This window comes from Dendrobium catenatum, unplaced genomic scaffold, assembly GCF_001605985.2.
Source record: "Dendrobium catenatum unplaced genomic scaffold, ASM160598v2 fragScaff_scaffold_1063, whole genome shotgun sequence".
Taxonomy (NCBI): Eukaryota; Viridiplantae; Streptophyta; class Magnoliopsida; order Asparagales; family Orchidaceae; genus Dendrobium; species Dendrobium catenatum.
Genome location: NW_021319525.1, coordinates 391,513 through 412,768, shown reverse-complemented (window position 1 = coordinate 412,768; position 21,256 = coordinate 391,513). Strand labels below are relative to the sequence as shown.

At 35.4% G+C, this 21,256-nt stretch overlaps 2 protein-coding genes across 4 annotated transcripts; both read right to left on the bottom strand.

Annotated features, from left to right (window-relative positions):
* Positions 1–551: 551 nt before the first annotated feature.
* On the bottom strand, positions 552–10,124 carry LOC110095166 (dipeptidyl aminopeptidase 4). 3 transcript variants are annotated; one of them, XM_028698312.1, is made up of 7 exons: positions 9,992–10,124; positions 7,473–8,099; positions 7,202–7,396; positions 5,259–5,288; positions 4,039–5,148; positions 958–1,533; positions 552–763 (listed from the first exon to the last, which is right to left on the bottom strand). In XM_028698312.1, the coding sequence occupies exons 2-6, from the start codon at positions 7,983–7,985 to the stop codon at positions 982–984; spliced, it is 2,400 nt and encodes a 799-aa protein (XP_028554145.1). In that variant the 5' UTR covers positions 7,986–8,099; positions 9,992–10,124; the 3' UTR covers positions 552–763; positions 958–981. The 3 variants fall into 3 exon arrangements, with proteins under 3 accessions (XP_028554145.1, XP_028554144.1, XP_028554143.1); XM_028698310.1 differs by having other exon boundaries at positions 579–1,533; XM_028698311.1 differs by lacking the exon at positions 9,992–10,124 and having other exon boundaries at positions 555–1,533; positions 7,473–8,109.
* LOC110095165 lies at positions 9,877–17,044 on the bottom strand. Its single transcript, XM_020820585.2, has 5 exons — positions 14,195–17,044; positions 13,433–14,052; positions 13,126–13,335; positions 11,824–12,038; positions 9,877–10,198 (listed from the first exon to the last, which is right to left on the bottom strand). The coding sequence occupies exons 1-5, from the start codon at positions 16,914–16,916 to the stop codon at positions 10,165–10,167; spliced, it is 3,801 nt and encodes a 1,266-aa protein (XP_020676244.1). The 5' UTR covers positions 16,917–17,044; the 3' UTR covers positions 9,877–10,164.
* Between the last annotated feature and the right edge of the window lie 4,212 nt (positions 17,045–21,256).

Sequence of the window (21,256 nt, the reverse complement as noted above, 5' to 3'; positions counted from 1 at the left end):
GTAAATTATTAGCATTAACATCATTGAGTATAAGGAAATGATAAAAATATCGAATTGATCCCCTAAATTTTTTCTGAATGATCAAATTTATTATATAAAGATATCAATTTGATTCATTAATTCTTTAAATATGGACTGAATATGAGTCTTTTATATAATTGGGGATCATTTTGGTTCATCGTAAAGAATCAGGAGACCATTTTGATCCAAATATTCAATGGAAGCTAATGATTAAATACAATTAAACCACAATAACACTAACAACATTTTTCCATCCATCATGGTCTTTCATTCCAATCCATGATCTTATTACTAAAACCCACAAGAATGGACAACAGCATAATTTGACTCATAGATTCTGACTTAGCATAGACAACTAATATTCATATAGAAAAAAAAAAGAAGAAAAAATAATTCAAATTTGAATGAATTATGAAAGGTAAGATTTTCTTAATTGAATGACGACGACAACAACAATAATATCAAGCCTTTATCCAACTCCGTGAACCCGCTTAATTGAACGACTCAAAAGATAAAAACTTGAAAAAAAAAAGTAAGAAAACCCAACCAGGTAACTCTTTAGAACTTAAGAGTGGCAATGGCATCTAAAAATATTACAGAGGAGGTCAAGGACAAGAACCTCAGCTGCTATAAAGACCCAGAAAATGCAATCTGCTATACATTTCTGATAACGCACCAACAACTAAAAACCCAAAAGCTCAAGAGACAACCATTTTAGTTGATCCCAAGCCATCTTCAAAAGCTACAAAGTATGAGAAATGATGAGCAGTGCTAATCAGTCTTCTAGAACAGTTCTTAAACAATCCATATGCAAGAAACTTCTAAAAAAAATTCTCCAATAGGAGCTCACATAGGATGGAAACCAGTCCATTATTGAAAAATTTTAATTTTCATGGTTTTAAATGAAAACAAATGGCAAGATTCACATTCACTTACATGAGAACATCATTGGTTGCCTTCTCATAAGTTCCTGTCAATAAACTCCCAAATCCTTTCTTCCATGTAAACCCGGTCTCGGAACCGGCGGGGCATATGTCGTTCGTCGGGGAAGACGAGAAGCTCGTAAGACTTTCCAGCATTGATGAGTGCATTGACAAGCCTTGCAGTGTGCCTGAAATGCACATTCTCGTCAATCATGCCATGGACTAATAGCAGCTTTCCCTGTAGCTTGTGCGCATGGTGCATGATGGAACTGTATTGATATCCCTCCTTATTCTCTGATGGCAAGCCCATGTATTTTTCAGTGTAGAATGTGTCATAGCCATCCCATGAAGTAACGGGAGCACCTGACACAGCACAGCTAAATGTATCAGGAAACCTTGCCAGACACAAAGCTGACAGGAAACCGCCATAGCTCCAACCATAGAGACCGATATGGCCGGGTTTAGCTAGCCCTTGTTTAACAAGCCATTGAACACCAGTGAGTTGATCTTCTGCATCGATACGACCGACGTTGTGCTTCAAAAAGCTCTCAAATTTAAGTCCTCGCCTCGCAGTTCCTCTATTGTCTAGCTGCCAGTACCCAAGTTAAATACGTAATTACGTCAGTTTACCGAATTTTGAACTTGCTTATGATAACTAAAGCTTCGGTTGGGACGGCTTTCTTGTTGCTTCTTAAAGCAATTTTCTAGTACAAAAATTTTAATTATTGAACTAGAAAGCTGCTTTAAGAAGCAACAAGAAAGCCGTCCCGGGCTTCAACGAAGCCTAAGAGTATATCAAGCAGCACATGCATGAGGTTCCCTTCATTGGGAGGGGCTGAGTTAAGAGGAAAAATTCTAGGAGTGCAACACAGAATTTGTTTTCTTTTCCGAAAGATTATAAACTTTTAAAAAGTAAATGCAAATGCTGCTACTTTTAAGAAAAATATTTCCAAAACTACAAAGTGAGGTGCTAAGAAAAAACCTGATGTCACAATTGCCTTTTAAGTTTTAGCACTGTAAGATAATTATTTGCTCAGATTACTTCAAAGAAGCATACAGAAATACCACAAGAATGGCATGCAAGTTTCCATATAAGAAGGATTGTGATATATGAAACACTAACAGGATATATTGGATGCCATAATATAAAGGGTACAGTGCTGTAGCAATTATTGGAAAAAGTATTATAAAGTTTAGGAACGATATGGGGAATAATATGCGTGTCTCTGCATTTATTTGATCATATTTAAGGATTTTATTAGTACAAGTGCATACATCAATTCATGGCTAATGCATCAATGCAAAGAACCAAAAATAAAGAGTAATTCATCCAAAAGTATATTAGATACAAGAGTGCATACAAACATTGCAAGAACATAAACAGAAAGCTATAAATATAAATTGTCTACAAGAACATTCGCCATATCCACTGCTACTTGATCCCCAGGGTATGATCGCTTCCTCCATCAATTGTCCCTCATTCAAAATAATTTAACTCCCTGGTTCTCCAACTACGACACTGTATCATAGCCTCTCAACCTCCTTTAAATGACTTAAAATCCCCTTCAACATCAATACTATTAATAAAATTTAATGATAAAAATTATCTCTTAAGATTAAGGGAATTTCGCTTTCTTCTTAGTTTTCATGACAAGTTCCATTAACTTGTGCTTTCCCCCTCCAACTTGCCATGCATCATCAAGTTTGTAAAGTGGCGAATGTCTAATTATGTTGTTCTTAAATAATTGTTCAATAGCATTGAACCCACTATTACTTCCATTGTCATGTTTCAACACTAAACCAAAATGATATGGGATTGAATGTACTTTCTATGTTACTATCTTATTGTTAGATTAAGAGTTTTTATTGGAAACTACTTCCTTCACATGTTGTTGAATTTCTTTATTGTTTGATGATTCAAGTGCTTATTATGTAACTTGGCCTAAGAGAAGTGGCTTAAGCGAAGTGACCGCTCTTACGTTTTCTCTTTTCACTTTAATTAGCTAATAATCTTAATTGTTCTTGTTCTTTTCAAAATAGTGCAAGTTCTTAACGCATTCATTCAAAAGCATTGTAGTCTTGCATCATGATGACTATGAAATCTTTGATTGAATTAAAAATCAAAGATATAAGGTAGGAGAAGGCACGAAGAAATCGATAATAACCACGGAATCAGTGTGAGATGGAATGATAGATTGTGGCTTCTAGAATCACTGACAATTAACTAAGACGATGCAATGAAAGCACTAATATTAGGACCCAATATCTTAAATGAAAATTCAAATTGTTTAAACTCCCAAAAGAAAGAAAAAAAAAATAATATACAAGAAGGGAAACTCATTCGTTCATTTTCCATACCATCATCCACCCTAAATGGAGGCATGTATAGAACACAATGTAGAATACAATGACTCAGAGTAGTTAAGTCCACTAATTAATTCACTTTTAACTACTATCTAACTCTAAATGGATTCACAATAGCCTGCAACATCAAAGTGACATTACAAAAGCTTTGCATACAATACATGCTTCTGTCCCCATCTCTTTCAAAATTACAAATATGTAGCATTAGAGATAAACTGTATGAACATGGGTTTGTCACTCATATCCCCTTCTCTTGAAATTTATGTATTTGAAATATAGGACGTGATGAAAAAGTAGAGTGAATTATTTGATTAGTCTACTCCAGGAATCAAGATTAGCAAAACAGTTCACATTTACCTTTACTTAAACTACAATCACATCATGGTTAAATTCATCATTCAGTTACTAAAACTTCATTACAGCACAGGATAGATTAATGCCTAAATGAATCAATAAATGTAAAACTATATCAAGCTTACCACCTTCTGAGACAAAATTGTTGCATAAACATGAAAGCTATATAGAAACCATTATAAAAAACTGCCACACTAGAACCATTACAGGAGGTTTACCAAAATAAAAGCTAATAATTGAAGTGCAGGTGTTACATTACTAATAGAAAATAGTTTAAAGATCACATATGCATTTATCAAGGTCATGGCAACAAATAAGCAATGATGTACAAGTAGGATGTCTTAGATGGCAAAGATGATATTCATTAGTCACTAACCTTCCACACAAGAATTCCTTGGCTCCTCAGGTACTGAGCTCGCATGTCAACTGTATTTAGCCATGAATCACAAACAAACTGAACAGTTGGACCCCCATAGACACTGATTAATGTCTTATAAGGAGGTGGTCCATATTTTTCTGCATCAGGTTCATACAGAGCACCATATAGAATGGTTCCATCATTAGCGGAAATCTGGATAATTTCTGGCGGAGAAAGTTGAAGCTTCTTGAACCTTGGAATAACTAGTGGCTGCTCATACAAGGGCATTATTAAGCTCCCATCACGCAGAGAACAAAGCGACACCCTTGGTGGAATGTTTAAAGAGTCGTGCACATCGACGAACCTTTGCATCTGATGATCAAGGATAACAGCATGCTTTCCTTGGCCTTGTGTCAGCCTCCATGGCAATTGTATTGGAAGGTCCCAGTCTGGAAAGAGGTTGGTACAGTACAAATTAGATTCCAAAGGTCCATCCATAGTCCCAGTGAAGTAAATTAGACCAGTACTTTCATTAACACCTACAATTTGCTCAACCATCCAATCTCCTTGTGTGATTGGCCCCAAGCAAGCACCATTCTTGTCATGAAGGTAAAGATGTCTGAAACCAGTTTTATCGCTAGCCCAGATAAAGCACCCAGGAAACTTTTTCGCTCCCTTATCGAGAGGTGTGAAGCAATCATGCAAATTTATCCATACATCCCGTTCTTCTACCAAAACAATTTCCTTCTGTCCAGTCACAATATCAAACTTATAAATTTTCAATTTGGTATGAGATCTGTTGAGAACCTGAACCATAAGAGCATTATCAGGCATCCAATTGACTCTAGCTAAATATTCATCGTCATTATCCGCATGAACTTTTTCTCCACAAAGAAGATCCATCCAAGTGATCCCTTCCCTACAAACAGAAACTACTCCAATCCGAACTTTTGCATTAGATGCTCCAGCAAAGGGGTATGGATGGTCTTCCTGTGCATCAGTACCAACTGAACTTTTACCCAGATGCATAATTCTAAAAGAAGGTATTCCAGATGAATCAACTTCTGCAAATGCAATATTTCTACTATCAGGTGACCACCAGAATCCCGCTTTTCTATCCATCTCCTCCTAGCAGCCCATAGAATGGAGGAGGATGCAATATTAGTTATACAATACAAACCTACCCAACCAAGAAAATTTGGTAGATGGATAAAGTAAATGAAGCAGAAGATTTGTACCTGTGCGATATATTCAGCAAGGCCATGAGTCTGTCAATTAAGAACAATGCACAGAGGTCAGAATCTTCATATGCACAGGAACTCCAACAAATTCACTAAATAAGAAGACTTTTCAATCAACAAGTACCAAAGTATAGCGTGATTTTTAATTTCAATAAGATGAGCAAATTTTGAGTATGCCCTAACCAAATGCAAGATCAAAATTCAAGCAGCACATTTTTTTTCTAGAAAAAGATTGCACAAAATATAGTTAGCTCCACATATAGCAAGATAGTAAATAAGAGTTTATAAAGCTAACCCCAAGGAATTGGGATAAGACTAATGATAAAGACGGAAAATATTTTAATTTTCGACTTCCTTTTGACATTGAATGACCGAAAAGTTTCAAAAAATGAACACTCGTCAATAAAAGCCACTTATCTATTCATAAATACAACAAAGAAAATCTTGTCAAGAACTTGTTTACCTGTCATACAAAGAGCAATGAGAAAACCAATATATACATCAACTTACAGAGAAAAGCAAACTAAAAATTTCTCAACAAAGAATACCAAACTAAAAGCTCTCTATGTAAAAACAATAATATTGCCTACTATATTCCTTTGTTGGTTGAGCTATGGTATAATTACAAGAATTATTTTAATTAAAAATAGAATATTTTAATTATCCCTCTTTTCATAAAGAGAGTCTCATCGCTTAGAAGTAAATAATAGAAAGGATTTTAGCAAGCCAATTCACTCCAAGTAACAAGAACCAGAAAATTTGTTTGCATGGAATTATATTACATAAAACTACCAATTGTAAAAACAATAACTATAAACCTTCAGCACAAACTGAAATATAGGGATGAAAACTACTAAAACTCTTTAATTAGATATTCTAAGTTGAATCTATTAAATGCAAGAAAGTCATATATTAACTAAAAAACGTAGAGGAAGTTTTTTTTATTGAAAAAAAAAAAAGATTAGAGCTCTAGAAAAACTCGTTGAATACAATTCAAACAATCCTTTATGCCTCAATAAAGGCTTCAAATTTCATTCTTGGATAAGAAAACAAATGCCTAAAGATGATGAAGCACACACAAAGCATTTTAAGAGCAGTGGATCGTACACATGTTGGAAACATAAACAAAGCAGTGAACCTGCCCAATGAGAAAATATGATCAGAGTATTATTCTGAGATCAAAGAAATGTAATCCATCTTGACCACATCACCAATCGTAGGTGAGCTGCTGGTCATTGAAAACATTCATCAAATCATAAATAAAAGTCTTTCATGTAGGATTTATTATTAAGCCCTTCCACTTTGCAAGTTTTACAAAGGCTATCATCCAACTTCTATATAGAACATTTAAATAAAAAAAGTACATAAATATGACATCAAAATATAAATTATACTCACAGCATATGATGCACATTTGTCAAAAAATCGTACAAATAATAGGATTAATCCACAACTTCTATGGACTATCTTTGCTCTAATATCTCACTCACTAGACTCAATTATTGGGTCTTTTAGAGCTTGTTCTTGGATGCATAGATCTTAGCACATATGCTATTTAACAAATATTATAATTATCTATCATAATGATACTGATGGAAACGCGACACAAGTACAATAAGAAATAATTTGCATGGATATAGCTAAAGAATCAAGAATATAGAGGCTCTGTCATGCATAAATCCTACATGGGTGTTCCATCTTGAGAATATTCAAATATGTTAAACAAGATTAGACCTATTTCCATTGTTATTGATTGCTTTTGTTTTTGTTTATTGATAAAAGGCAAGTGTTTAAAGCATGTGAGGGTATTGAGTTTAAAAAGCAGATATATTTGGTGAATTAGCACTATCACAGAGTGAAAAAGACCCAGATTTTGAGAAATACCAAGACTTTGAACGAAGAGAAAGAAACAGATTGGAAGCATGTCAAAAGAGCCTAACCTTTCCATTTTCTTTTGCACCATGAGTCAACTTCTTTGGCTCCCCGGTCCGCAAATCAAGAACATAAAGCTCGTCATCCTTCACGTAAGCGACTATAGTCCCATCCGGAGACAGGTGCGGATCAATGATCGGAGACTCAGGAGAGCTCCGAAGTTTAATTTCTGGCTCCGAACCAGGTATATTTTGAAAATATACCTGAAAACACGAAATGTTTCGATCTTGATGACTTGCATTCTGATAAGTATTTAAAAAGCACTACTCAGAGACCTACTCCTGAAGGCAAGGGAACCATTATGCTGAGTTTTCCAGCGCTGTAAGGTCTAGTAGCCCTCCATTCATATCTAGTCACGCCAAGTCCTCTCTCCCTCGCCCTCTCCCTCCTAAGCTTCTCCTCCGTCGAGAGATTGTTCTCGTCGAAACCGCCACCATCCGGAGGGCTGAAGACGAGCTCCTGCCGGCGATTCGCGAGATCGAATGCAAAGATCTTGCGGTAGAGTGTCCCATCGGAGCTGAACAAGTACGATATCATCCGGTCGTCATGGCTGAAGCTGATCGACGACGGTGCCATGTAGCCGGGAAGAGGGTGCTGCACGATCTCCTGTATAGGAAAGAGGAAAGAATCTTCATTCGTGTCCGTCATGGGCATCTCTTCCGCCTCCGATTCTCCGGCTTGATTCCTTCTCCTCTGCTTCTCGGCCCTCGGGCTTTCCTTCCTTGGCTGCTCGCCGATTGCCGCGCGCTTGCTCTGCGAATTTGATTCGTGCTCCACTGCGCGCGCTTGCATCAGATATCGAGAACTAATACTTCAAAGATCGGGTCAGAGGAGGAGATCTATCACCACTCTGCTGCTCCGATCTATTCGTCACAGACGGCCGGCTCCCAGCAGCGTTGCGTAGCTCTGTATTAAAAAACGGGCTTTTATTGCCGCTTGAGTAGGCTCAGCTTTAGGAAAAAGAACAAATTTTTGGTGAGGATATTTTTGTAAGATTTTTAATTGAATAAACTTAACACGTCATATTTATAGGATATGTATAAATATATAAAAAATTTCAAATAAATTTGAATATTATGAAAGTATAAAATAAAAATATCTAATAAAATAAAAGATATAATAAAATAAAACATATATTAAACATATCGATGAAAAATATGACAAAAATGTCATTTACCCTTCCTAATTGCTTGAATTTGCATCTATAAATGCTTCCAGCATATTCCAATTCATTTACCTTTTTATTAACATATTTGCAACATATTTTTGATTGCTGAAACAATTTCTTCGAGCATACATAATATAAAATTGATGCGCCTATTCTTCTAATTAATTAAAAGAAATAAAAAAAATTCAAAATAATACATAAATAATTCATGTATAGTCAATTTAGTCCCAGTCGATGGAACACTCTACCACAAGATCTTTGCATTCGATCTCGCGAATCGCCGGTTGGAGCTCGTCTTCAGCCCTCCGGATGGCGGTGGTTTCGACGAGAAAAATCTCTCAATAGAGGAGAAGCTTAGGAGGGAGAGGGCGAGGGCGACTAGATATGAGTGGACTAAATTGGCTATACAAAACTGATCCTAATTAGTCCCTAATGTTGTAATTGTAATATAAAATATATCTAAATTTAGTCCATCAACTTTACAAAATTGATAACAATTGACTTCCAAATGAATTATTTTGAATTAATTTTATATAAATGAAGACTAAATTGAAACAATGTTATACTCTGAGTTCATATCATGTATTCCAAATTTATTAAACGGATCAAATTCGAGCTAACCTGCAAATCTAACTTTGACATGAGAATGACCCGTTTAAATTTTTTTTCTTTAAATTTTTTTATTTATTGATATAATCTTCTTAGTTTTTATCAATTAACTAAAATATATAGTTAATAAGTTAATAAAAATATTTTTTTTTTTGTCAAAATGAGTTATCAGGTTAGGTTCAAATTGCTAGCAGTTCGGGTTCACCTTTTAAACCCGTTTATTAAATAGCTCGGGTTCAGATTGACTGAATTCAAATCAGATTAGTTTAGAGTCAAATCTAAATCCATCCCATTGACCCATTTTGACACCCTACATATGTTCTTCTTCATATTCTCCTTCCCCAATTGAATATCCACTCTTCCACTTCGTTAATGACCAATCTTTTTAGAAATCTGCTTTAAAATATTATAAATGTAGCTGATTTATCTCTTCTTAAGCTAATGAATAAAAGAAAGCAGCTTGCATTTCTATACAAGAGTATAATAGCTTTATTTTTATAGCACAATAATGATATAAATAATATTTTTGATGTCCATTTATGTCACATTTCATCAATCCATCTATTTAGCATTATAATGTTCCTTTTATTTTATTTTTTTGGAACGGGGTATCCACCTGTTGCCACCCCCGAAGAGGCACTTGGCAACATGGCTAATTCTCGGCTGACCTAGAAGAGGCACCCACCACCTGCTGGCCCGCACTTAAGAGGCGCTGCCGAGTCGAGGAGAATTGAACGCGGGTTGGGGGTTACCCAACCGCGTTCACCCACCAACCGAGCTAAGCATCGGCGGATAATGTTATTCTAAAATATACATAAATAAAAATAAAAACAATTCTTCATTAGCATGCACAGTAATATACATATACCTATATAAGTTGCAATGAAAGAAGATTTGAGTCAAAGATACTCTAATAAAATTTATTTTCTGATGAATATAAATATACAATACATTAATAATCAGCCAAAATTTATATTATATTCATATCAAAATAATAAATAATCATAAAATCTATACTAACCATATTTTGATCATGATGCTTATCAACGTGCTGCTGTTGGGTAGGGCAAAATGGGCCTATAATCTGTTCTGCCTGGAAGCAGCTCATTCATGAAGCTGCTTTAACCGCCAGCAACACCATAGCTGAATTGCTTGGGTTCCATGAACTTCCAAGTGATGTGGAAGTACACTTCTTTATTCTTTTGGATGGTTGGATATAATACCATGCCTGCAAAATTTGAATATCCACATATAATGAGATTCAAATAAACTATACTGATTGTGAAATCCTTAAGTGGGATGAAGTTATAGTTATACTCTTAAATATCGAGGCATCTTTATGTAATTGCTAAAATTTCGTTAGAAATTCCGATGTTAAGCGAATTCATGTGGAAGCACTTCGGATGGGTGACCCCCAAAGAAATTACATCAAAGAGAAAATCACGAGACTATTAGATCAAAGTAGACAATATCTCAAAAAGAAAATAAACTATACTGATTGTGAAATCCTTAAGTAGAATAACTCTTAAATATCGATGCATTTTTTGAAGTAATTGCTAAAATTTCATTAGAAACTCGATGTGAAGCGAATTCATATGAAAGAACTTAAGAGAAAATCACGAGACTATTAGATCAGAGCAGACAGGATCTCAACGATTAAGAATTCGAATTGTTACATTGATAGAGTGACTTTGATAGAAGAGTTTAAAGTTTGAGGTGCTGCAGTAAAGTCAGTATTTCAGGAATAATTTGAAAAGTTTTGAGTGATATGTATCCAACTATCTCATTACTTCTATTATTAAAACAGTCCATTATATTTTTCAAGTTTACATGAAACAAGTTAAAAGTTTTGAGTTTAATCGACCACATTTAATTTACTATGCATCAAATAGTAATGTTTGAGTCGGTTGAGGTGAACTCAATTTCAGAACTGAGACCCAGGTTTCGTTTGGGACAACTTTTTTTCTGCTTCTTAAAATTGTTGTATGAAGCAATAAGAAAGCCGTCCCAAACGAAGCCTCAATTCACAAGAATCAGCTTTACAAAATTTTGAATCAAATTTGATCCAGTCTCTTCAGAAATAAGCAAAGTTTAGAGCTCTTATGAATGTAAGATAGGCTGAGCATAAAATGGCAAAAGGCTGCTAGTTAGTGTGCCTTTCACCATTATTAATCATTTAGTTTATCTCAAATTCCAGGAATAACTGACAGTGATAAACATCATATGATGATAACAAAGTAAATTACATTACAGAAGGCAAAATCTAGTCAACTAAGAAAATATATCCCCCACATGTGAAATCTCCTCTAAAATAATAGAAATGCTTTAGATAAACAATACACTACGCTGTTACCCAAGTCCTCAGGATTTAACATGCTATGTGAGTCCATGATGACCTGCAGAAAGGCTGCATGATGGCTTGAGGTCTTGATTGTCCATTATGCTTTCATTCGAGTTGTTTAGGATTTAGGCTTCATTTGGGATTGTTTTTTTGCTGCTTCTTGAAGCAACTTTTTAGTACAAAAATTTTAATTTGTATACTAAAAAGTTGTTTCAAAAAGCAATAAAAAAGTAGTCCCAAACAAAGCATTACTTGACATTTAAATAATAGAATTCTTAGCCAAAATGTTAGAGATCCATGTAAAGAACAGTAAAAAGGGCTTAAAAACTCTTGTTTTAGGAAAAGAAAACCACAATCACTTAATTTTGCAACCGAGTAGTTTGATTTTCTAGTCATTTTCCTTTCAAAAATAATCTGTTCCGCATAAAGCTTGATGTAGTTACCTCACCTAAAATGTGGCATGCCCCATGTTGAGTCAAACGAAAAGTAAGACAGCAAGCAATAAAGGTTACCTCCTATTGGACTTATTAGCTGCAATCACACCCTTCATTAATGAGCGAATATTAACTCCCCGTTCATTCATGATCTTATCATGGTAAATTTTACCACCAACCTCCTTTAGGTCTTCCTCTACCTCCTCCAAAGTTTGATCCACATTTAGTTTTACTTCCCCTTTCCTAATCACAGTAATGCTAAATCCATTGGCTTTAGCTTCCCTGAAAGCATCCTGCACAAATACGATGCAGTAAAAGGAAATGTAAAACAAATATTACAATAATATTAGCACTCACTTATGTAAGTGATCAATAAGAAGTAAACCTGCAGCAAAGAGTTTCAGTGTTCAATGAAATAAATTGAGAGGATATTCTCAGCTAGCAAGGCAAGCTTATTATTCAAGCACACAAAGATTTCTTTTCTATACATCTGGATTGATTCTCCACATATGAAGGCAAAAGCAAGCGTGTTATTTATAGCCCCTTAATTTAAAAGACAACATCGGACATGGAAGCTGTTTTATCATCTGAAGAGAACCAATTATGCTTGTGGGAAATATGCAAAAGTGAAATGTGTTAGGCCGTCCCTAAGGCCGGCTGAACCGGTCCCTAGTGGACCGGTTCACGTCTACAGGCGGAGGCAAACAGGGGGAGGGGCGGAACAAGGAGGGGCCCACTCACTAATTAATCCTTGTTTTGAAGAGAAAAATTCAAATTAGGGGGTTGTTTAGAGATTAAACTTTTATCCTTTTGCTTTAATTAGTCTTTTTGGGTAGGGTTTGTTTTTCATCTTGAATTTGAAATCAGATTTAGGATCTAGGGTTTTCTTTTGGCTCTAGGCTTGGTTAGAGATTTGGAGAGTTGTTTCTCCCTCGCGAATTGAAGAAACTTGTAGCGTTTGTTGTTTTCCTACAACAACTAGTGGAATATTTTGTTTTCTATCAGATTTTCCTCAGTTTTTCCCAAGAAACCTACTGTATTTTTCAGTTTTTCTGCTGTAAACAGCAGTTTTACTCACTGTTTTCACCAATTGTGATTTGGTTTGCTTGCGAACTCAAGTATTTCTCTTAAGGTTACTTGCAAACTCAAGTATTTCCTAACAAACTTCTTCAGTGAAAGTTTCCAATTATCCAAGTCTTCAATAAGCAAACACACCAATGAACAAGGTTTTTTCTTTTTAGCAAAATAAGATGCTTCTCTACTGGAATGGCTACAGATTATCTTTGCGGAAGGATAATGATAAATAGCATCATGAAGCATCATGAACGAAGTAAAAGATTAACAAAATAGCATGCTATTCGGTGGATGGCTAAGACTTACCTTTGGAGGCCGAGCAACAACAAAAGCTTTACCACTTCCCAGCATATCCATCTGAGCTTGCACGATATGGCAGAAGTTCTTAGAGTCTCCTGGATCCTCAAAAGCTATCACATGAAATTGCTTGGGATTAAGCTCAAGATCTTCAGCCATTTCTAAGGAATAAAATCCCACTCTTGGGACATCATCTTCCACTGAATATAGTTCAATGCACTACAACAACAACAACAAAAAATCTAAGGCTGAACAGCAAATAAAGCAGAACAATCAAATAAAGGCAGGCCATAAGAAAGGAAACTTCTCAGCTTACCAAAACAAACTTAAGATCTAACCACCATAGGTAATCTTCCTCCTTTTCAGCAGCATATTCTTTATATTTGCTGACCACTGCTTGTGCTCCGTACTTCTCCACTTCTCTTTTAATTTTGTTCACTTTCTTTTCTATAAATCTCCTCTTTCTTTTAGGTATTCTGGTCATTAGATCAGCCACATCCTTCCTTTCTTTTTCTGTTATCCATCTGTCCAAATCCTTTCCCATATCCTTTAGGATAGATTTCACCTCTGGATCAGTCTCTGAATTATAGACTTCTAGGAAACCTTGAGACCATTTTTTTGTATGTTCCCATTGCTCCTTCAAATTTTTCTTCCCGGGTCTGTTAGAACCATCACTGCATTCTATAAGTGATTTTGGTGCTGTTGAAGTTCCGTTCTGGGACAAAATTACTCTATCATTTACTGGAGAGTTAGGAGAAACACCATCTGAATTTGCTAACTTTTGTGATTTCTGAAGGTTCTCTGGCTTATCCCCCAGAACATCATCCAAAATTCCCATATTGGTAAATTTCTTAAGAAATTCAGGGTCTTCGTCAACAGGTGGCCCTTTCCAACGAGGGATAATTTTGTCCAATGGATCGTCTAAGCTGATGCCATCTGTGTTACAGGAATAATGAAAATTACAAAAAATGACTTTTTGAAAAATGGATAATGATGTAAATAAAAGGAAAGATTCACTGTCATTTGCAAGTCAAATAAAACATTGGAACATTTATAGAGAGGATCCCTGTAATATTACCAGCACCATAGTCTAGATTCTCAATCTTTGAGTGCATCCACTCATGCACTCCTGCCAGTTTTTCATTGGCCTTCTCAGCTTTCCGTTCAAGTCCATGGAAGAAGGCTTTTTGGTCATCAGCATCCATCAAGTGAAATGGATCCCGTCCAGCCAACTCATTCTCTCGAACTTGGAAAACAATTTCTCGAAGATTGTCATCTTTCATCCATTCAAGTTCTTCATCCTCTCCCCACATACTGAGTTTACTTATATCAGAACCTGAAAAGGTGTTTTCTTGTGCCTTTACTTTTGCTAACATGTAGTTATCTTTGAAGCCATGCCCGATCTCGTTAATAACAGAATCGAACTGCTGAAAGTTTTCCTCGATCCAGCTCTTTCCAGAAGATTTAGGTAAATTTTCATCAAGGCAGTTGGAATTACCAGAATTTGAAGGAATACTTTCTTTAGAAGAAAGATCATTCAAAGCATCTTCGGCCTTGGAGACATCACATGATAAATTATCTGCAACTGGATCAAAATGTCCAGATACATTGTGATTCTTTCCTCCTGAAGTGATACAATCATTTGATGGGTTGATAATACCTGCATTGTGTCCCATCTGAAGATCGTCTAAATCAACAACACCATCAACAGTAAGAACTTCTTGTGTGCCTCCCTTTGACTCCCCGTTTTGAAATCTGGTATTCGTTTTTATAATATCTTCAGTCTCAGAAGAAGAATTATTGAATTCATCATAACTTTCATGCAATTTCAAGTCAGAAACAATGTTCCCAAGTGATCTTTGTGGCAGAGAAAAAGCATTTTTATCAGCAGAAATCTCAGGAGCAAATCCTGAAGCTTCAGCAGTCCCCCTCATTCTGTTACCATCAGAACTGTCAGCACAATTACTGAGAACTTCCGATGTCCCTTTCAAATGAATTGGTTGCTCTAGTTGTACTGAGCCTTTATGAATTCTACATTTACTGCTAAGGTATTCTTTGGCTTCCTTAAGTGATGTTATGATTTTTGCTTTGCCGTTTTGATTAGTGGAAATAACAGATGAGCCTTTAATGGTTTGTTTCCCTCTCACACTATTATTATCCACCTTGTTCATGTCAACCTCCTGTTTGTTGCTCAAAGTGACTGTATCAGGAGCTCCAGGATCAGACATATTTGTACCAACAGGCAGCCCCTGGGAATTTTTCAGAATGCTTGTCTCTCGGCCTTCAGTATCAACAACATTATTATCTCTACAAGTGCCAAAATTATTTAAGAGTTCTCCTTTTGAAAAGTCACCCATAGATATAGACATATCTTCACTATGAGTCTTCATTGTGTTGTCTTCTTGGTCTGAATGAGAGCAGGTTTTTTCTTGGTCTGAATGAGAGCAGGTTTTAGCAGGATCATCGCGAAGCACACTTTCTTTTGCAGATTGTGCTTTATGATGAGCAAGATTTTCAACACCTTCTGTTTGAATTTCATTATCAAATATAATGGAAGATAATTCATCTTTCTCATCAATATTATTGTTTGAAGGCTGATTTTTATGTTCCACTTCACGCACTTGTCTCACCATATCTCTAATTTCCCTCACCTTTTTATCAAAATCTTGTTGCTCGGTAGCGAAGAAACCCGAAGGATTTGATAAAACCAAGCTATCTCTAGATTTCTTGGCTTGCATTATGTTCTTCATTAGTTCATCCCTGTCCAATTGTGGCACAGTACCAGATATCACCGGAAACTCATCACTATTCTGAAGAACTTGAACACTTCCCCTCTGTAACCCCTCTCTCTCCATCCTTGACTTCTTCTTTCGCCTGAGCATTTCAAGCTCCTCCCTTGTCGGTTCTGCATCATTATATCCCACAAATAACTTCCTCACTGCCCCCAAAACACAGAAACAGCACAAAACCATGAAACCAATGCGTGGGAAGATCCTTATTAGAGATTCCCTCTGAGAAGAAAAGGCATGGAATAGACCAACCAAAGAAGACTTCTTTCCTTCCTCTACAAACCTAGCAATTGAACTATTTCTAGGCATTTGGTACGCACCAACTTCTATCTCTTTAGCAATAAGCCTTGCTATGGATATCTTGGAATTCACATCCTTCAGTTCGCCACCTTCTTCATTCTCTTCTAAGGACCACGCTCGGATTCTGTGCCTTTTCAAAATTTCATCCTCATTGACAGAAACGTGAGTGACATTACCATCACAACTTTGAAAGATGGTAAAAATAGGGCCAGCCCCAATCCCCCAGAACTCTGAATCTTCATTATATCGACCTACCCAATTATCTAACTTATCCCACAAAGAAGAATTCCCTGAAAATTCAAACTTTTTAGAATCTTCGGCTCTTTCAGATTCCTTTTCAATATCAAAATCTATACCTAAACTACGAGCATCACTTAGATGATCTCTTACGCCCAAATCCTCAGACTTATATTCGGTGCTTGAAACTTCAGGAAAGAGAAGCACCTGTTCTTGCCTGGGAATGAGCTTCTCCCTTAGCGAGTTCCGGCGCCGAGGCGGTCTCCGAAACTGCGAATAAACTTGTATCTTTATCCTTCTTCGATACGCAAAAGAGCCCCAAGAAGGAAGTTTGAGGAATGGAACCGAATAATCCATCAATTTATCTGCAGGCTTCCTACTGAACTGAGTTGGAAAAGTCGAACAACGACTTGGAAAGCAGCCATTGGAGAAGAAAGTAGTGGGTTTGGCAAGTGAAGCGTGAGAAGCGTTCATGCCTAGAAGAAGAAAAACAACGGTGAATTCAATTAGGGTTGGAATGCATTGGTGGTAGAGGCGTAAACGAGAACAGTTAGGGCGAGTTGAAGTTAGGATAAAATTGATGATCTTATTTTGCAAGGTCGGGCTATACGACCTTCCAAAAATAAATCAATAATTAACCATTTGGGATAGTTATTTTAAGGTAGGGTGGAACTCGAAATTGGTCCGGTACTATTCAGGTCAATCCAAATCAGGTCCATTTTTGCAAATGGGTTGATTTTTCTGACCCGAACCCGACCCTCTTCGGGTCCTGGTCAACCCTACCCGACCCGAATAATCCGGTGCCAATAAAAAATAGCGAGTTTTCGGGTCCAAAAACAGGTCAATCTCCGCTTTTCGGATAAAAAACAGGTAAAAAATGGGTCAATCTCGAGTTGCCAGGTCAAAACGGGTTTTCTGATCAAAATAGGTCAATTCGGGTCAAAGGATCAACCCATTCCCAACACGAATTTTGAAACGGGTCGAATTGTTGAACTCGAACAGGACCTGTTTCGGGTTCGGGTTAACCCAAACCCAAAATTTTTGCGTCGAGTTTTCAGGTCGGGTCCAATATTGACACCCCTATTTTAATCCTTGTTGGTATGATACTCAATTCTTCATATATTATTTATTAGCATGGGCACTAGCATAGTAGTCTAAATAGCTAACAACTGACACTGATGATCTTATTTTGCAAGGTCGGGCTATGTGATTTTTCCCTTGAAATTTTCACATTAAAACCCTCGTGTTTATTAAAGTTACTCTTAACTTATTTATCTATATATATGTAAGAGATTTTTGCTCAATGCTAGAACGATAAACTCTCTCTCTCTATATCACTATAAATCTTATTATACATAGTAAATAATTTTAAAGAAAACTCGGCTTTAGATATTCTTCTTAAATGTTAGCTAACGATGTAAGATGTATGATATATGTCATTAAAAATAATCTTGATCGGGCACAAATATCAATGCAAATTTGAATTAAAATTCTTTAAAATTAAATTTAGGACCATTTGAACTCATATTTTAGTAAACCTATAGTAAAACTAAATGTCTCAATGAGACAAGTCTAACAATATCAAAAGTAATATAGTTTGAGTTCAAATGAGCTCAATGAAGCACTTTAAGTATAATTAAAAATTTCATGACAATAGTTAGATGATTAAACAATCTTCAAATCTTGCACGCTTCTACTCAAATTGAACGTATCAATGAGACAAATTCAATGAACCTAAGATTGATTAATTTAATCATCGTTAAGGTTCTTAAATATTGAAAGAATTATCTATAATCAAAGAAATCGACACGAGCCATCTGATGGAGTGCTTCAAATGTTTTTTTTTTAGGCATAACACTCTCTAAAGTTTATAAATAAGCCACCATTGTATACATAACAAGGGGACTTGGAGGGGACCATGGCTTGAGATTCTAGGGAGCTTAGGGGCTCTACGAATCTCAAAGCTCCACATTGGTTAAAATAATATCTTGAAAACAACTTTTATAGCACAAGATTTTTCCAACTTCCATCATAGAATTTATTTTGTATGGTTGTGTTTATTATGTTGTATAAACACTTGTTCCAATCAAGGAAAATTGCATTGTTTGTAACTGATAATAAATACCAGTGGCTAGTTGGGTCAAACCCTTGTTTTTTTCCTTTCCATGCTTTCCACATTAAAACTTAGAAGTCTTTTGTGACACATCTCTTATATGTATGTATGCTAAATTTTTATATGAAGCTAAGGTGTTAAACTCTTTATTTCTCTATAATCACAAATATTCAAGCCTGCAATATTTTGGTGTTATCTATGAAAGGTTGGGGGTAGTCTTTAGTACATGTTGACTGTATAAAAAAAAATTTAGGAAAAAAAAAAAATCAAAGCAACCGACTCTACGCCTCTCTCTCTCTCTCTACATTCAATGTTTTGGGAAAAAAATATTTTTAAAAGAAAACGTGAACCTCCATCATGTTTTTGAAAAAATGCAAAATCTCTTTGCGTTTTCTTCCAAAATGCAGCTTTGCTTCACGTTTTCTGCAAAACGTCGCCCCACTTTACATTTTTTTCATCATTTTTAAATTTAATTTATATTATGATATATCTTTATCCTAAATCTTACATTAAATTTGTTCCTTCTAAAAATTTGCCCTATTTTTAATCAAAGCAGGATTAGGGATCAACTTTTGCTACAACCTCAAAGTGACATTCACTTTAATATGTACGGTACAATTATAGCCATGTAGATCATTCCATCCAATATTATTTGTATATATATTCAATGCAATCATGTTGATAATCATTTTCTTGAAACTTTTAGTAAATATATGAATTTCTTTTAGTTAAACTCCATATAAAGTCCCTAGAAAAACTTTTATTTATTGGGCAAGATCACAATCATAACTTCAAAAGGGTAGTAACTTTTAAAGATAGAAGAGTCTTTACCATCCATTTGAAATACTCTAGGCATTGGCTCCCTCCTAAACAAGGTATAATTAATCCCAAGGAGATTATTCTAGACATTTTCAACACTAGTTAATGTCATTGCATAATGACCTGACAAATATCATTGAATAGGTCAAATATCTTTGATAATTTCTCTTGATCACTTTCACTTAGATTAACATCATCGAGCAATGCTTTAACAAATAATCTCAGATATGTCAAACACTCTTGGTGAATTTCATTCAAGCTTTTTCACATAGGTTAATATTATTGAGCAATAATCTGTCAAATAATTTCGTACAGGACAAACAACCTAGATGAATTTCTCTTGATATTTTCTACTAGAGTTAAATTTTAGGGTGAAACCCTTATACTAATAACATAAAGAAGTCATAAATTTTAAAAGAATTTTTCATGACCCTCCTTATCACAGATAAGGAGCTTGGTTAAATCATTAATAAGACTTTCCACTATCATGGCAGAACATTAATCAAGCTTATGTGTAGACAAAAAATATGCAAGCATCCAAGAAGACTTAGTACCCTTCAGGAGGCAAGTTTTTAGATTATTTGATCACTATACATAAAAGGTTTAGATCTCATTATTTATCATTATTTCCAACCATTTGATTTTAAACATCAACCAAGCTTACATTTTATATGAAGAAGAATAAATTGATGGTTATACATATAAGAAGTCTTATTTAAAGGTCACATGTAAAATCATTGAATATACATGATATTGACACATTATTTATCAATATCATTATAAATTTTATGAAGTCTTCTATAGCTCTCAAACTCTTATCTTAGCTTTCAATTGGCAACCGCTTCTCCTAAGAAGTTTGCTATAGCTTTTAAAAGCATAAAAGATTTTTGCCTTGGCTGCTACACGTCTCAAATGGCACCGATGATATTAAATCCAAAGTCAATGCTTAACATTACCAATGTTGAAACCCAATTTAATATATATGGGCAATCTCTTCTGTTTTGAAGATAGTTTTCAAAAAAGTAAGTTTTTTCCTTTTTCTATGTAACACATTAACATGTTTCCAATGATATTAAAGTCAATGTCAGTGCTTGCATAACTAATATTGGAATTTGTATTTTAATGCAAAGTGTAAAGCATGCCTTATTGGCCTTATTGGCCTCTAAATCTAGTCTATCTGGTAAGGATAGTCAACACTTATTTCAAATGAAGATCGAAACCTTATTATGTAGAATGAAAGTCTTGAATGTCTCCAAGTTTGATATGAAAAATAAGGACAATTAACATTTCTTTCAAAGGAAGCTAGAGATTCGTCATGGGGACTAAAATTCTAGAACTCTCTAGCCAATGCCATTTTTAAGGAAAGATGGAAGCCTCATCATAGAGATTCAAAGCCTTAAATACATCCAAATTTGGTCTGCCCAATGAGGGTATTCAATGCCTCTTTGGAGGGAGGAATATAGGCCTTAGCATAGGAGACCACCTCCAATAATTTTTAAAGTCTTCCTTGAAAGTTTTTCATGCCTTTCATGGGGAAGAAATGGAACCTGCATAAGAGAATCAGACTTTGATCACCTTGACAATCTTTAAATTACTTTTAAATAGTTTTCTTGCCTTTCTTAAGGGAGAACTGGTGCATGTGTAAGAGAACTGTGTATTACTCTCCTCTGATGGTCTTTAAACTTTTATCAAATAATTTTTCTTTTCATTCACTAGGGACAATTGGAGCCTACAAAAGCGAGCTAAGCATTGATTGCCTATAATGCTCTTTAAGCTCTTGTTAGGTAATTTTTTTCCTCCTTTCACTTGACAAGCTGGAGCCTACAGCGGATGACTATGCCTCTCCCCTAGCCTTAGAGGACTTACATTCAATTTTTTTAAA

Coding starts and splice junctions, on each gene's coding strand:
- LOC110095166 (XM_028698312.1), bottom strand. CDS start 7,985: ATGCAAGCGCGCGCAGTGGAGCACGAATCAAATTCGCAGAGCAAGCGC. Junction 7,397..7,472: donor TGGTTCCCTTGCCTTCAGGA/GTAGGTCTCTGA, acceptor TCGTGTTTTCAG/GTATATTTTCAAAATATACC. Junction 1,534..4,038: donor AAGGAATTCTTGTGTGGAAG/GTTAGTGACTAA, acceptor GGGTACTGGCAG/CTAGACAATAGAGGAACTGC.
- LOC110095165 (XM_020820585.2), bottom strand. CDS start 16,916: ATGAACGCTTCTCACGCTTCACTTGCCAAACCCACTACTTTCTTCTCC. Junction 14,053..14,194: donor GAATCTAGACTATGGTGCTG/GTAATATTACAG, acceptor CCTGTAACACAG/ATGGCATCAGCTTAGACGAT. Junction 10,199..11,823: donor GCTAATAAGTCCAATAGGAG/GTAACCTTTATT, acceptor CAAATTTTGCAG/GCATGGTATTATATCCAACC.